The sequence below is a fragment of the Phyllostomus hastatus genome, unplaced genomic scaffold (genome assembly GCF_019186645.2).
Source record: "Phyllostomus hastatus isolate PE091 unplaced genomic scaffold, TTU_PhHast_1.1 phas_scaffold_93, whole genome shotgun sequence".
Lineage (NCBI taxonomy): Eukaryota > Metazoa > Chordata > Mammalia > Chiroptera > Phyllostomidae > Phyllostomus > Phyllostomus hastatus.
The window spans coordinates 46,866,486-46,879,738 of record NW_025334042.1 but is presented as its reverse complement, the minus strand read 5'-3'; the positions used below and the strand labels follow the sequence as shown (position 1 = coordinate 46,879,738).

General features: G+C 35.2%; 2 protein-coding genes across 2 annotated transcripts; both read left to right on the top strand.

The window, feature by feature from the left end:
- Positions 1–444: 444 nt before the first annotated feature.
- LOC123813103 (killer cell lectin-like receptor 2) lies at positions 445–6,525 on the top strand. The gene is made up of 7 exons (XM_045830142.1): positions 445–533; positions 1,978–2,072; positions 2,375–2,470; positions 3,369–3,464; positions 5,666–5,779; positions 6,441–6,479; positions 6,518–6,525. The coding sequence occupies exons 2-7, from the start codon at positions 2,003–2,005 to the stop codon at positions 6,523–6,525; spliced, it is 423 nt and encodes a 140-aa protein (XP_045686098.1). The 5' UTR covers positions 445–533; positions 1,978–2,002.
- On the top strand, positions 6,483–9,896 carry LOC123813113 (killer cell lectin-like receptor 5). Its single transcript, XM_045830157.1, has 3 exons — positions 6,483–6,592; positions 9,144–9,277; positions 9,660–9,896. The coding sequence occupies exons 1-3, from the start codon at positions 6,551–6,553 to the stop codon at positions 9,829–9,831; spliced, it is 348 nt and encodes a 115-aa protein (XP_045686113.1). The 5' UTR covers positions 6,483–6,550; the 3' UTR covers positions 9,832–9,896.
- The last annotated feature ends 3,357 nt before the right edge of the window (positions 9,897–13,253 follow it).

Below are 13,253 nucleotides of genomic sequence, written 5' to 3'. Positions count from 1 at the left end.
AATATGTGGACTCTGTTAGTGTTTATGTATTTTCATGTAGCTGATACAGTAGTTTATAAGGTGAATGTAAATTTCTCATTAGGTACAATTTCCTTTTGGAGTACAAAACAGTAGTGTCTGTTATAGAGCATATATTTAGAATCTCACTCTTTGGTGGTGGTCATCAGTGGTAATAGTGGTCTTTTTTTGCTAAGGTTTACCTTATATTCTGTGCAAAATCAGCATGGGCCTTTAAATTATGTTTCTCACTCATCTCTGTTGAAAAAAAAAAGACAGAAAGGAACCAATGACTCTGTGATAAAGGATGCAGATAGTGAAACCTGAGTCTTAAATGTGAACTATTTTCTCACATCTTCATGTGCAGCTGAGCAGCACTGAAGGCTCTTGGGAAACCAGGGCAGATAACATAGGGAGCCCAGAAGAATCACCTTCTTTGCCAGAACACGCACATCCAGCCCATCCACCTGCAGGGGCTCATCTCTTCTATTTGGACCAGACTCCACTGGAGCGAAAACTCTACTGCACTGACACAGGTATCGCCAACTAAATCTATAGCTGTGGCTCTCAGCGCATATCACTGTTATTACTGCCACTTGATTGCCTATACAGAGCACAGAGAAAAGATTGTTTTTTAAAATAACCAATACATTGAATATTGTAGGCAAATGAGCTGAACCATTCAAGTTCAAAAATTACAAGTGAATTACCTCCTATACAGTTTTCTTAGTTTATCATGACATATAACTGATAGTTTCTTAGCATATCTTTTGAATTAACCAAATGCATCAATAGAGTAAATGGTCATGTCAATGAGGACAAGATATGAGAAATTAAGTAAATATTTAATTAATTATCAATTTTTTTCTCTATATAGTAAGATGTTATTCTATTTCATATCTACATCTAGACTTTGCTAATTTATGTGATATATGTTCACATTACTGATATATTCCAGACTTGGTAAAACATTTTAAAGGCATTATACATGTATATCTGTAAATCAGGTTTTCTTATGAGATGTTATCTTGTGGTAAATGATCAAAAAGCATAGTGAATATTGTGAACAAACTGAGGCCTATATATTTTAGTCACATCATAAAAGATAAGTGGAGCATAATGCTGAGCAAGTAACACCAAACAAAATGAGTTTAAGTTGATGATACACTGGGAAACTGGTGAGATTAAAAATTTAATATTTTTTCTGCAATAGAATTTTATTTCTATACATTTCTTTGTTGATTACTGAGATATTTAAAATACTTGAAACAAATTAATTCAATTTTTAACATTTGAAAGTAAAATTGATATTTCAAGCAAGATTAGTTGACTTTAGCCTATGCCTTCAAATACCATGGACATAAAACCACTCACCACATGGGAGTACAGCTCAGTCAACATCAGTCCTAAATGTAAGACATTCATTTTCAATGCCACATTGAAAATGATGAGAACAATCTCTTAAAATATAATAGGAATCAAATTATGTTTGAATCATTAATTAAAGGTAAAGATAGACAGAAAAAATATTAGGAGGGATCATGGAGATATTTGCTAATAACATCATGTAACATGATATATTTTTAAAATACAAATGACTCATAAAATTTTTCTTAGAAATTTTCTGGGATAGGGAAAATTGTTTAATGTTGTGTGTGTGTGCATGTGTGTGTGTGTATTATTGACTATAGCATTGTTAACCTTTTACATTGAATTAAATGTTGTATTTGGATAAGTCCAGGCATAGTTGGTGAAAATGACAATACCCAAGTATGTAAAGAAAAATGGTAACTGATAATTTTGAGAAGGGGAAAGAAAATTATCTAAAGCAAAAAACTCTCATGGAAAAGATACTGCAAAAGTAAAATCATTCATCAGTAGTTAAATGCTATGAAATGACAATTTTCATTATATATGGACAACCTAGAAATGACAGAAACTGAAAACTAATTTAAAAAATGGTCAATTTATGTCTTTTAGAATTGTACCTCAAAATTTTTCAGAGATGAATGAAAAAAATACAACGTATGTAGATTTGAAACACCTTCCTTCCACAAAACACATCCAAAAAGAAAGTGAGTTTTTTTCCCAGTCCCTATTGAATTCTGTTATTATTTTCTCTTACTTGTTAAATAATTTTGCTAAAGATTTTTTTCTTAGTTTAGCACATGACACTTTATGTCTAACATCTTCTCAGAATTTTGCCATTTATAAGATTTGTGTGATGGACTTTGCCTAGTCTGAAGAAAACAATTACATAGATGTTTTTATTTGGAAAAAATCTTAGTCAACCAGCCTCACACATCTTAATAACCTCCCTGTTTCTGAGAATACTGTAAATAAAAAGCAATGACCACATCTCTCTTTCAATCTCCAGAGATAAAAGAGTCGGTAATTTACTCAGAAGTGAACAAATCTTCTTCAAACTGCAGTCAGACAAAGATAACAAGGAATAAATCCCCCAAAGGAAAAGGTAAAATTTGTGTAGAGGACCCAGCTTACATGGCCTCTATTTGTGTACCTGTGTGAATCTAATTCAACCACCATTAGTCACAAACCACGCTCGCTGTAACTGAGTTAGCCTGCCCAGTTTCATGAGGCTTTTTAAACCATATTTTATATCTATAGTCCTTCAGAAAAACCACTGTGGAAAATTAAATATCCATATTTAGTATATTCCAGGTAATTAATGTAATTTGGGTGTTCTGTACATATGTGCATAACTGAGCAAGTCACGTAGGAAAATTATTTCTTTTCAACTTGTTTGGAAACAATTATGAATCTCCTGATGTCATTATCACTCATTCTACTAAGTTGCAAGAAACAGTATTTGATGAGCATTATTTGATACGTGTTTGTAATTATAATTTCTTCTGTGCAGTAGCTGAAGTTAATCCTGATTTTGAACAGTAGTTAGTAAGGCTCCAATGAGAAAATTATAATATGTTTGGAAGTTTTTATTATTACCAAAATAAGAAATATCTTATGAGAGTGGATCAATAAAAGTGATGTATACAGATATATTTTAGAAGTGTATTTGCAGTTTTAACACAATGTCTCTATATCTAATATTCCACTTTGTATTCATAAATCATTTAGATGGGGCAGGGGATAATTTTGGTAAAGTTAGAATACATGACTTCCTGAAGAGAAGCACAACAAAGAGAATAAGGAGCAGAATGCAGGCATCCAATTCTCCACTCACTGTTGTTTCATATTGTTCAGTACCACACTCAATTGATAATTTCAAGTTTGAAGACATTCAAGAGGTAGGGTCTTGAATCTCTCAAAAGTGCCCCACTGAACTCTGCTTTTTAATTCAGTCTTGTCTTTGCAGAGTTACTCAATCTCTCTTTTTTATCTCTGAGCAGGGTCTTCAGTTCCATTTACCTGGAGTCTCACTGTTGTGATCCTTGGAATCTTCTGCTTCTTGTTCCTTGTAACAACTGGAATTTTGGGACTCGTGGGTAAGTTCAATCAGCCCTGTGCCCTGAACTGTGTACATCATCCCTTAGGACTTACTCCTCTACTAGTATTTCTTTCCTACTAGGTCCATTGTTGTGATCATCACTTCTAAACAAGAAACCCTTCCACCTACACCACTAAAGTAATCGCTTCACCATTTCAAAGTTCTTTAAAACTTTTCACTTCTTTACTCATCAATACTGGGTCATGTTCAGAATATTGCCAAGAAAGCTCCTTTGAGGTGTTTGTGATGGTCGATCATGCTGTGTGCATTAATTTTCACTCTCCTCTCTGATGCCTTCTTACAAGAAACTGTCAGCCTCCTTGGATTCACCATTGAATCTTCAGTCTGCAGCTTAAATTTACTTCATAAATAGTTTATTCTTGTAAAGACCTACTACAACACAACAATATATTCCCTCTATGCTACTGAAATTGCCTCCTAAATTATGCTAAATTCAACACACTTCAAAATACTCTTCTCCAAATACCTCTGACCATGTATCTAAATGCCAAGAAATCACTAGAGATATTCTCTACTGAATTATGGTAAAACTCCATTACTGATGGTTGCTTTCATAATTTTCATCTTTTTCACTCAAATAACTTTAAGTTTAGATTCCCATGTCCAATTTAGCCTCAAGTAACTCTAGCTCACTTGCTCTTACCCTCAAGTTCTCTAAGTGTCTCTGTCCCAGCACATCTGTCTGTCTGCCATTCCTTTCTGCTGGACTGCCTTCCACCTGTAGCCTGTCTCTGCCAGTGAAGACCATGCCCATCCTCAAACCCATTTGGTAAAATAGTAAAGACTTTTCTAAATCCTCCATGATTATTACCTAATTACCTAACCAAGTGTTGATTCTTCATTCAAAAGACTCATTTTTTTCACCTTTTCTCATTTTCATCTTGTAATTTTTACCCTGGATTAGGGTTTCCAAACCTCAGCACTATTGACATTTGGGTGGGATAAATCTTTGCTAGGGATGTTGTTTGTGAATTATAGGATATTAACAGCATCCTCGTCCTCTGATTACTAGAGGATAGTAGTCACATCCAAACTGACTTCAGATATGGCCAATGCACCCTGGAGGGTAGAATTATCCCGCATTGAGAACCACTGCTCTGGAACATTTTCCTCTCATGTTAGAGACTGTGAGTGACTCAAATATGAGTAACCAGCAAGTCGTGCATTAAAGGCGGTTTTAGTCATATACAGTGTATATAATCTCTGTATATTTTTAAAGAACACCATCCCGTTTAATGGCCTTGACTCTAAGGTTCCTGGTTTGCGAATCAAGCTCTTAGATTTGTGTGTGAAATTTATTGACATATAATTCATCTATGTAATTCACCTATTTACAGGGTAATATCCAATGGCTTCTAATATATTCAAATGGTAAAATCATAATTATAATCAATATAGAACATTTTTATCCCCTCAAAAGCAGCCCTATATTCATTAACACTTGGTTCCCATTTCCTTTCAAATTACACAGCATGAAACAATCACTAATCTACCTTCTATCTCTATTGATTTTCTTATTGTGATCATCTATAAAATGCAATCATATAATACATTACCTTTTCAGGCTGGGTTATTTCAATTAATGTGATGTTTCCAAGGTTCTTGCATACTGGAATGTATCAATGTGGCCTTGCTTTAAGCATTCAAAAATATTATATTGTAGGGTATGGATATAATATTATGTATGTTATTCTTATCAGATAATACATTTTCAAATGATTTTTCCCATCCTTTTGGTTATCTTTTCATTCTCTTGATGTTAACTTTTAACTCACTGAGGTTTGTAAATGTAAAGTCTTGCTGGTGTCTCACACTATTCTGGAGCTCACATTGTCAGCCAGTTTCTGCTGGGTTCAGCAGCAACACTGAATTACTTGTGTCACCCATCATGTAGTCCCCTACAGTCTTCCCATCACAGTGAGTGAGTTTCTTCTAACCTGAACCATTCCATTTTTTATTGTTGTATCCAAGATCCACTAAGATGTGTTATCATTACCTAATGTTTTTTCAATAAGTGATATATGAATATGTAAATCAATGCAGAGAAGAGGTGCCTAAAGTGGACAGAAATGAAAATGCTCCCTACTACTGAACATGAACTAACATATTAAAATTAAAACTATGCTTATTATTCAGTCCCATGTTATGTTCTCCTTGAGCTAATGATGTCCAGTAAAGTTTTCCAGGGTCATCATGAGTACCAGCCACAGAAACCACCACTGGACAACGTTACACAGGAAGACAATTCCATGTTGAAAAACATAACTTTCATAGAGGAACTGCTTCACACAGGTATGCAGATAAATAACTTGAAGACTGAGACCAAGGTTTTTCTCTGCTCTCCTCAGTCACCTGATATCCTGTTCAAATTGGACTTTTTATGCATAAATAATTGCAGGATCCAAACTTAATTTTTACTTAATTGAACAAGAAGAAAATCTACCTTTCCCAGAGATTAGATTTTATTGTTTGTACAATGTTATATTTCTTCAAGTTAGATACCCGTTCTCCAAATAATATTTTTTCTACAGAAAACAAACAAAAAATAAAAACAAAGTCTTGTTTCATATTTTCTAATCATTATTACACCTCTCAGTATGGGTATGCAGTCAGGGAATAAGTTCAACTGTCTATGTACCTACAGATTTTACTCAGTCTAGAGAATTCAAAGAAGTTGCTTTTCATCATTAAGTCCTTTTTGTCAAAGTTGTAGGGAAAATGTCAATCTTAGAAATTCTTCTTAGAAAAATGTTTAAATATTATGCATAGAATCAGTGAAAAATTTAAGTAATATAACTCCTCCCAGGCCAGAGATTTTATTTAGAAAGCTGAAATGAAGCCCATCAATATCATTAAATAAATGTTTTTAGAAGGACTAGAAAGGATCTATCAGTGTCTCATCCTCAGACTCCCCTTTTAAGATACACACTGGGTAATATCTTTTCTTTTCAAGGAAGTAAGAGCAGCACATGTGAGAGAAAACGGGCATGCAGTGGAGAGAAGTGTTATTATTTTTCATGTGATTTGAAGACCTATGAAGACAGTAAGAAATCCTGCAAGAAAATGGGCTATAAACTTCTTAAGATAGAAGATGAAAAAGAACTGGTGATATATATTTTCTGTTTATTTTTAAGATTTTACCCATTTGTTATTAGACACAGGGGAAGGACGGGGTAGAGGAACATGGATGTGTGGGACAAATATTGATCAGCTGCCTCCCACAGGCCTCCAACCAGAGACCTGTCCACAACCCAGGTTTGAACCCTGACAGGGAATTGAAACAGTGAACTTGCAGTTTGAAAAATGACGCTTAACCCATGAGCCACACCTCTCAAGACTGTCTATTTTCAGTTTCGAGCTCACACCATACAGCATTTATCTAGTCATTATTGGCTAAGTATTATGACCAAGAATACTTGAGTTTCTCTGCACTGCTTACAGTTGTAAAGTGACTCAGATGCAGACAGTGTTCATACTACAGTCAGAAATGCAAATGGAAATTAAATTAGAATTTTATTTAATTCATCTACTCCAAATTAAAATCTCCACAACACTGCAAATGTAAAGTCAAACATAAACCAGTGAGGACAAATCTGTCCTTACAATACATTTTTCTCATGGGTAATTGCACATCTTATATTAATTATTTTATAAAATGGGCCTTCTGTCTCTCTGCAAAAAATCATTATACTTTCAGCAAAATCAAGAAATATAGCGTTGTCACTAAGCTTGAGGTGAAAAGAAAACCTCTATATGAATTGAAGTTGAAGGTCAATTATTTCTAATCACATTACATTTTAACTCACATTAGCCTCCAAAGAAAACTGAACTGACTGTTTCATGATTTTTATCATTCTATCTGGCATTGAATATGGAATTAACTTACCTAAAAAATAACATATCCTAACATTCCAGGTTAAGAATAATTTTTAGTATTCTCTCAACAATACAATAACAGACATTAAGGATCACTCTATTTCCTATAATAGTCCAATTATATACTTCCTTGGTTTTCAACAATTCCAAAGCCTGTAAAATATATGAAACTGAAAACTATTAAGTAAACAAAGAAAAACTTGAATCCAGAAAGAAAAAAATTACAGAGTCTGAATTAACCTCTTTTTCACTCCAGCAGAAAACTACATGTATGATCACAGAACTTAACTAGACTTAATGTAGTGATCATTTTGAAAATATACTAAGAGCAAATCATGATGTTGTATACCTGAAACTAATATAATCACATATGCCAATTTTCAAAAACAGAACATTGCAATTGTCATTGATAGAATAAATTTTAGATGTCCTATTTATTACTGAAAAGGTAAAGAGCTTGCACAAAAATGTTGAATATTGGCCAGGTAAGGGAGCTAATGTGATGTCTTAATATCTATGTGTTTTACATAAATATATCATGACATTTTAGTGAGAAAAATATTTATAGGTTTCTTCAATGAGAACTATAGAATTTAAATGGGTGATAACCAGATTTTCAGAAATATTTACATAACTACACTCACACAACCATGAATTTCTACAGAAACATTAGCAAAGTGAAAAGTGTTTGCCTATGGAACTTTGGGATTTTAAGAGACTCTATACCATTACATAGTTTGTGTAGCCTCAACCTTTTTACAGACTCACAGAATTTCAAAATACTACTCTAAATGATACTGTATTCAATAATCCTCTTTTTGATTTTCCACTGTTAATGCATCATTTGACAAAAAAAAAATCTTAACTTTGGGTTCCATGGATATACAGAGGTTCCAAGAATGAGTTTCAGAGTCTAGGGGTCCTAATTTTCCTCCAGAGTAGCTTAATTGTTAAATAAAGACACCTGTGAAAATCCTCACATTGAATGCTAAATTTTATGTCTACACTCATATATGAATTTGTTTTCTGGTCTGTAATGTCTAATATAGTGGTCTAAGTTTGTCTAATATGTGTCTACAGACACATATATGTGCTTTCTGCCCTCTGGGTAGAGGAACTAATCTTTTGCCATATTCACGAAGATGTGGTAAACAAAAAGAAAACTGGGAGTACTTTCTTTCCACCATATTTAGGAAGATCAAGTGAGAGAATATATGTGCATATGATCTTTAAAAATTAAAGTGCAAGATGAACATCATTTACTTTATTACTTATTGAATAACTTATAGCCAGCCATTAATTATATATAGACACCTCACATGATGAGTAAGGGATGTTTCCTCAAGATGCTGATTTTGCAGAAAATAACCACAGTCCTTGTGGAGCAAAAATAGACAGCAGTGTTAGTAGTAATCTCATACATCTGATGCCTAGAGCCCAAAGTAGAAATCAGACTTTGATCCAAACTCATCTTTGAGTTACACAAATGAGTTCCAAAGAACGAGATTTCGGTAATAAGTCTAAACAAACATGGCTAAACTAAGGGGGTGGTTTACTGCTTGAAATAAGTCCTTATATTTAATATTTAGTAAATGAATATTTTATATCACCTATGTGTTTCTATTCTGGGTTAAGCAATTTAATAAAGTACCGAAACTGAGATTACATTATTTTATAATCAGAATGCAATCAGGAGGTAGTTGATCTCTATACTTTTAGTTATTCACAAAAAATAATATTAAAAGATTTTTCCTCATAGAATATGTTTCTTTTATGACAGAAGTTCATTCAAATCCAACTGTCCTCTAAGTCCTTTTATTCTTGGATTGGATTGACCTGTAAAGGAGCCAACAATTTCTGGACATGGGAAGATAACTCACCAACCTCATTATCCTCACTGCTCTTTGTCACAAAGTAAGTCTCTAGAATAAAAACAAAGTCAGAAGGTCTATAATCATAGGTTTTCATTTATATTTCTAAGTGTATAGGAAACATCCATCCATATATATATATATAGGCATGTATACATGCATGTTCATGTACATACACATGTACACACACACAACACAGCACTTAACTTTAGTAAATGAGCACATGGAGAGACAGACTTTTTCAACTTTATGCCTATATCCTTCATGAGTTATTCTGTAAGGAAACCTAGAGCTCCAAGAGATAGTTTCTATAAATTAGCAAAAATCTGGCACCATAGCCATGGCACAATATCACTTATTGTGTCTGCAATAGTAAATGAATATTTTACTTCATCTGTATGTTTCTATTCTATGTTAACCAACAGGCAACAGACAAAGGCTGGAAGCTGTGTGAGGATAACAGCAAGGAAGACTGAAGTTTCTGACTGTTCCAGACCCTCACACTATGTTTGTGAAAGAAGATTGCAGGTCATGCTACCTAATAATGAGAACAAAAAAGCAACCACAGAAGACAAATACAGAAAATTTTCCTCCTAAAAATGCAGATTCTTGGAAGTCCTAGTATCTCTCTTTCATTTCAGAATATCCTTGGATTTTTTTTAATGGGCTCTACCAGTATTCTAGCCTCTGCATTAGATAAGGCTGGAATAGTGGGTACATCACAGTGAGATACACCAGACCCTCCACTTCTGCCCTATCACATGAAGACTGCAAAATTACCATGAGTATGAGCACAGGGTGATGGAGAAAAAGAGGATGAGTGCTGTAATGGATATTAGGAAGCAGAGTTTTACATGCTCTGTTCCTGCAACTCACACAGATTTAGCAAGTAGTCATGCAAACTTTAATCACTGTATACACATTGGGGCTGGAAAGTAATGCCATCAGTCATTGAAGGTATTTCCTGTATGAATTCCATATGCATTTCTTTTTGATTTTTTGCTTTTTAAGAGAAAACCAGTAGAGTATACTAGAAAGAGAATAGTGTCATGAATTACATATGAATTTGAGATCTGCACCACAACTAAAATATATTCTCTGGCAAGTTCAAACTATTGATTTTTACTTTTCTAATAAAATGGTGAGAGCATACATTCTTCCTGTTACTGATTTTAAGAAAAAAAGTTTTGTTTTTTCCAATTGAGTATGATATCAGCTATGTGTTTCTCTTATGTGGCTTTTATTATGTTGAGGTATGCTTCCTCTATTGCCACTTTGCTGCTTGTTTTTATCATTTATTAGTGATTGATTTTATCAAGTGCTTTGTCATCATCCATTGATATAATCATGTGATTTTTGTCCTTCATTTTGTCCATGTGGTATCTTATGTTGTTAGCAATCTTAAAAAAGAAGAACAAAGTAGGAGAGATCACAATACCTGATATCAAATTATACTACAAAGACACTGAAATCAAAACAGGCTGGTACTGGCATGAGAACAGAGACATAGGTAAATGGAACACAATAGAGAACCCAGAGATAAAATAAAGTCTCTATGAGCAATTAATGGACAAAAGAGGCATGAGCATACAATGGAGTAAAGAAGTCCTCTTCAATAATTGGTGTTGGAAAAATGAACTACTAAATACAAAAATAACAAAAGTAGACCAAAAATGTACACCGTACAGCAGAACTCAAAATGGATAAAATGCTTAAAGAAAAGTCATGACATCATACAAGTCCTAAAGGAAAACACAGACAGGAAAATTTTAGATATCCCCATAGCAATATTTTTTCCAATACATCTCATAAGACAAGGGAAATAAAGGGAAACATAAACAAATTGGACTATATCAAACTGAAAAGCTTTTGCATGGCCCAAGAAACCATCATCAAAATTAAACAGGATGTATGAAGGGCCCATAGAAAAAGACAATGGTGGAGGAAGATTGAATATGGGATGTGCGGGGTAGTAGGGCAGGGGAGACTAGTGAAAGGGAAATAGAGAAAACCATAATTGAATAATAAAAAAATGTTTAAAAATGAAATGGGACTGACTATATACGAAATCACAACTACCAATGATATATATGACAAGGGTTTGATCTCCAATATATAAACATATCATACAACTGAAAACCAGGAAGATAAACAATCCAATTAAAAAATGGGCAAAGGATCTAAATAGACACTTCTCCAAGGACAACATACACATGGCCCATTGACTCATGAAAACATGCACAACATCACTAGTCATCAGAGAGATGCAAATTAAAATCACAAAGAGATACCACCTCATTCCACTCAGAATGGCCATCATAAATCAACAAACAACAAATGCTGTTGAGGATGTGGGGAAAAGGGTACCCTAGTGTACTGTTGGTGGGAATGCAGACTGATACAGCCAATGGAAAACAGTATGGAATTTCCTCAGAACACTGAAAATGGAACCACCTTTTGATCCCAGGATTCGGCTGCTGGGAATACACTGTAAGGATCCCGGGTCACCAATTCAAGACAACTTATGCATCCCTGTATTCATGGTGCTGCTATTTAGAAGCCAAGTGCTGAATATAGCCTAAGGCCCATCAGTAAATGAGTGGATTAAAAAAAAATGTGGTACTTTTAGGCAACAGAATACTATTTAGCAGAAAGAAGGAAGGAACTCCTATCGTTCTTGACAGCATGGATGGAATTTGAGAATATTAAGCTGAGTGAAATAAGCCAGTCAGTGAAATGCAAATACTATATGATCTCATTTGTAAGAGGAATCTAATGAACACAATAAACTAATGAACAAAATAGAATCATAGGCATGGAAACGTGGAACAGATAGAAAGTGACCTAGGTGTTGGGAACCACCCTGCCTGGTATCAGAAGCTGTAACCACCCCCCCAACTCCCCCCGCCCCCTGCCCCCCACCAAGGCTAAGGCTAAGGGAGTGGCCTTGGACAGTAACCCAGCAAGGAGACAAAAGCTCATCTCCCTGGTGGGAGCACTGCTTCTGCTACTTCATTCATAACTGAACCCCAATGCTTGGTCGGTTAGCCAATGATGGATAAGATTCCCCAAGGGGGGAACGACCTAAGACAGGCACGATTATGTGGGAGGCCCCCAGTAAAGGTTTTTGGGGGCTACAGCAAAAGGGGGTGATGGACCCTTGCTCCTTGGCTGTGATATAGCCTGAGTCCTCATCATCTGAGAGAAAATCTCCTTATCCCTTGCCTGCCTTACTTCCCTTGCTCCACCTAAGCCTGAAACAATGACAGGGTGGTGCAGCCCTGTGCTGAAAAGGGCGGTTCCCCAGGTGATCAGGCCTAAGAAAGAATATGTAAAATCCTGTGAAAACTGCTTTGTTTAGAATGCTTTCAGTTGAATGATAAGGGTCCAAGGAGGAAGTAAGTCTGTTCTTTAAAGTTTTACAGCTCTTTGATCATGACTCAAAATAGGCCCTCAGACTTCCTTGCTATCTATTGTTTGATCCTTACTCCCCGGCAACGTTTAATGAGCTTTACCTGAATTCCTATGCAAACAAAACCAATAAAAAGCCTCTCCCGAGGGGGAACAGGGCACTCTCCCCACCAGAGAGAGTGACCATTTCATTCCTCTTTCCCCACAGGACCTGGTTGTCTCTGTGTATGTTTTTCTCCCGTGTTGACGAGCCATCCACAGCCTTCTGCGGTCACTGCCAGACAGTGATCGCATCACCTAGGGGAGGTGGTGTGGAGGTAATGGTGGAAATAGGGGAAGGAACTAGGAAAAAACATGTATGAAAGACCCAAGGACATGGATAAGAGTGGGGGAACTGACTGTGGACATGGGGGGAGGACTGGTGGAGGACTGGTAGGGCTAAGGGGGGAAATTGGGACAGTTGTAATAGAATAACAATAAATAATGATTAAAAACTCACAACAGAAAGAAGCTAAGGTATAAACAAATAATTTCAAGGTCTAATAATCCAATCATAATAGTGTTGAGTGTTGAGTTTGCCAGTGAACTGTTTGGATGAAGTCTATAAC

Coding starts and splice junctions, on each gene's coding strand:
- LOC123813113 (XM_045830157.1), top strand. CDS start 6,551: ATGGGCTATAAACTTCTTAAGATAGAAGATGAAAAAGAACTG. Junction 6,593..9,143: donor TAGAAGATGAAAAAGAACTG/GTGATATATATT, acceptor CTTTTATGACAG/AAGTTCATTCAAATCCAACT. Junction 9,278..9,659: donor TCACTGCTCTTTGTCACAAA/GTAAGTCTCTAG, acceptor GTTAACCAACAG/GCAACAGACAAAGGCTGGAA.
- LOC123813103 (XM_045830142.1), top strand. CDS start 2,003: ATGAATGAAAAAAATACAACGTATGTAGATTTGAAACACCTTCCTTCC. Junction 2,471..3,368: donor TAAATCCCCCAAAGGAAAAG/GTAAAATTTGTG, acceptor ATCTCTGAGCAG/GGTCTTCAGTTCCATTTACC. Junction 5,780..6,440: donor AGAGGAACTGCTTCACACAG/GTATGCAGATAA, acceptor TTTCTTTTCAAG/GAAGTAAGAGCAGCACATGT.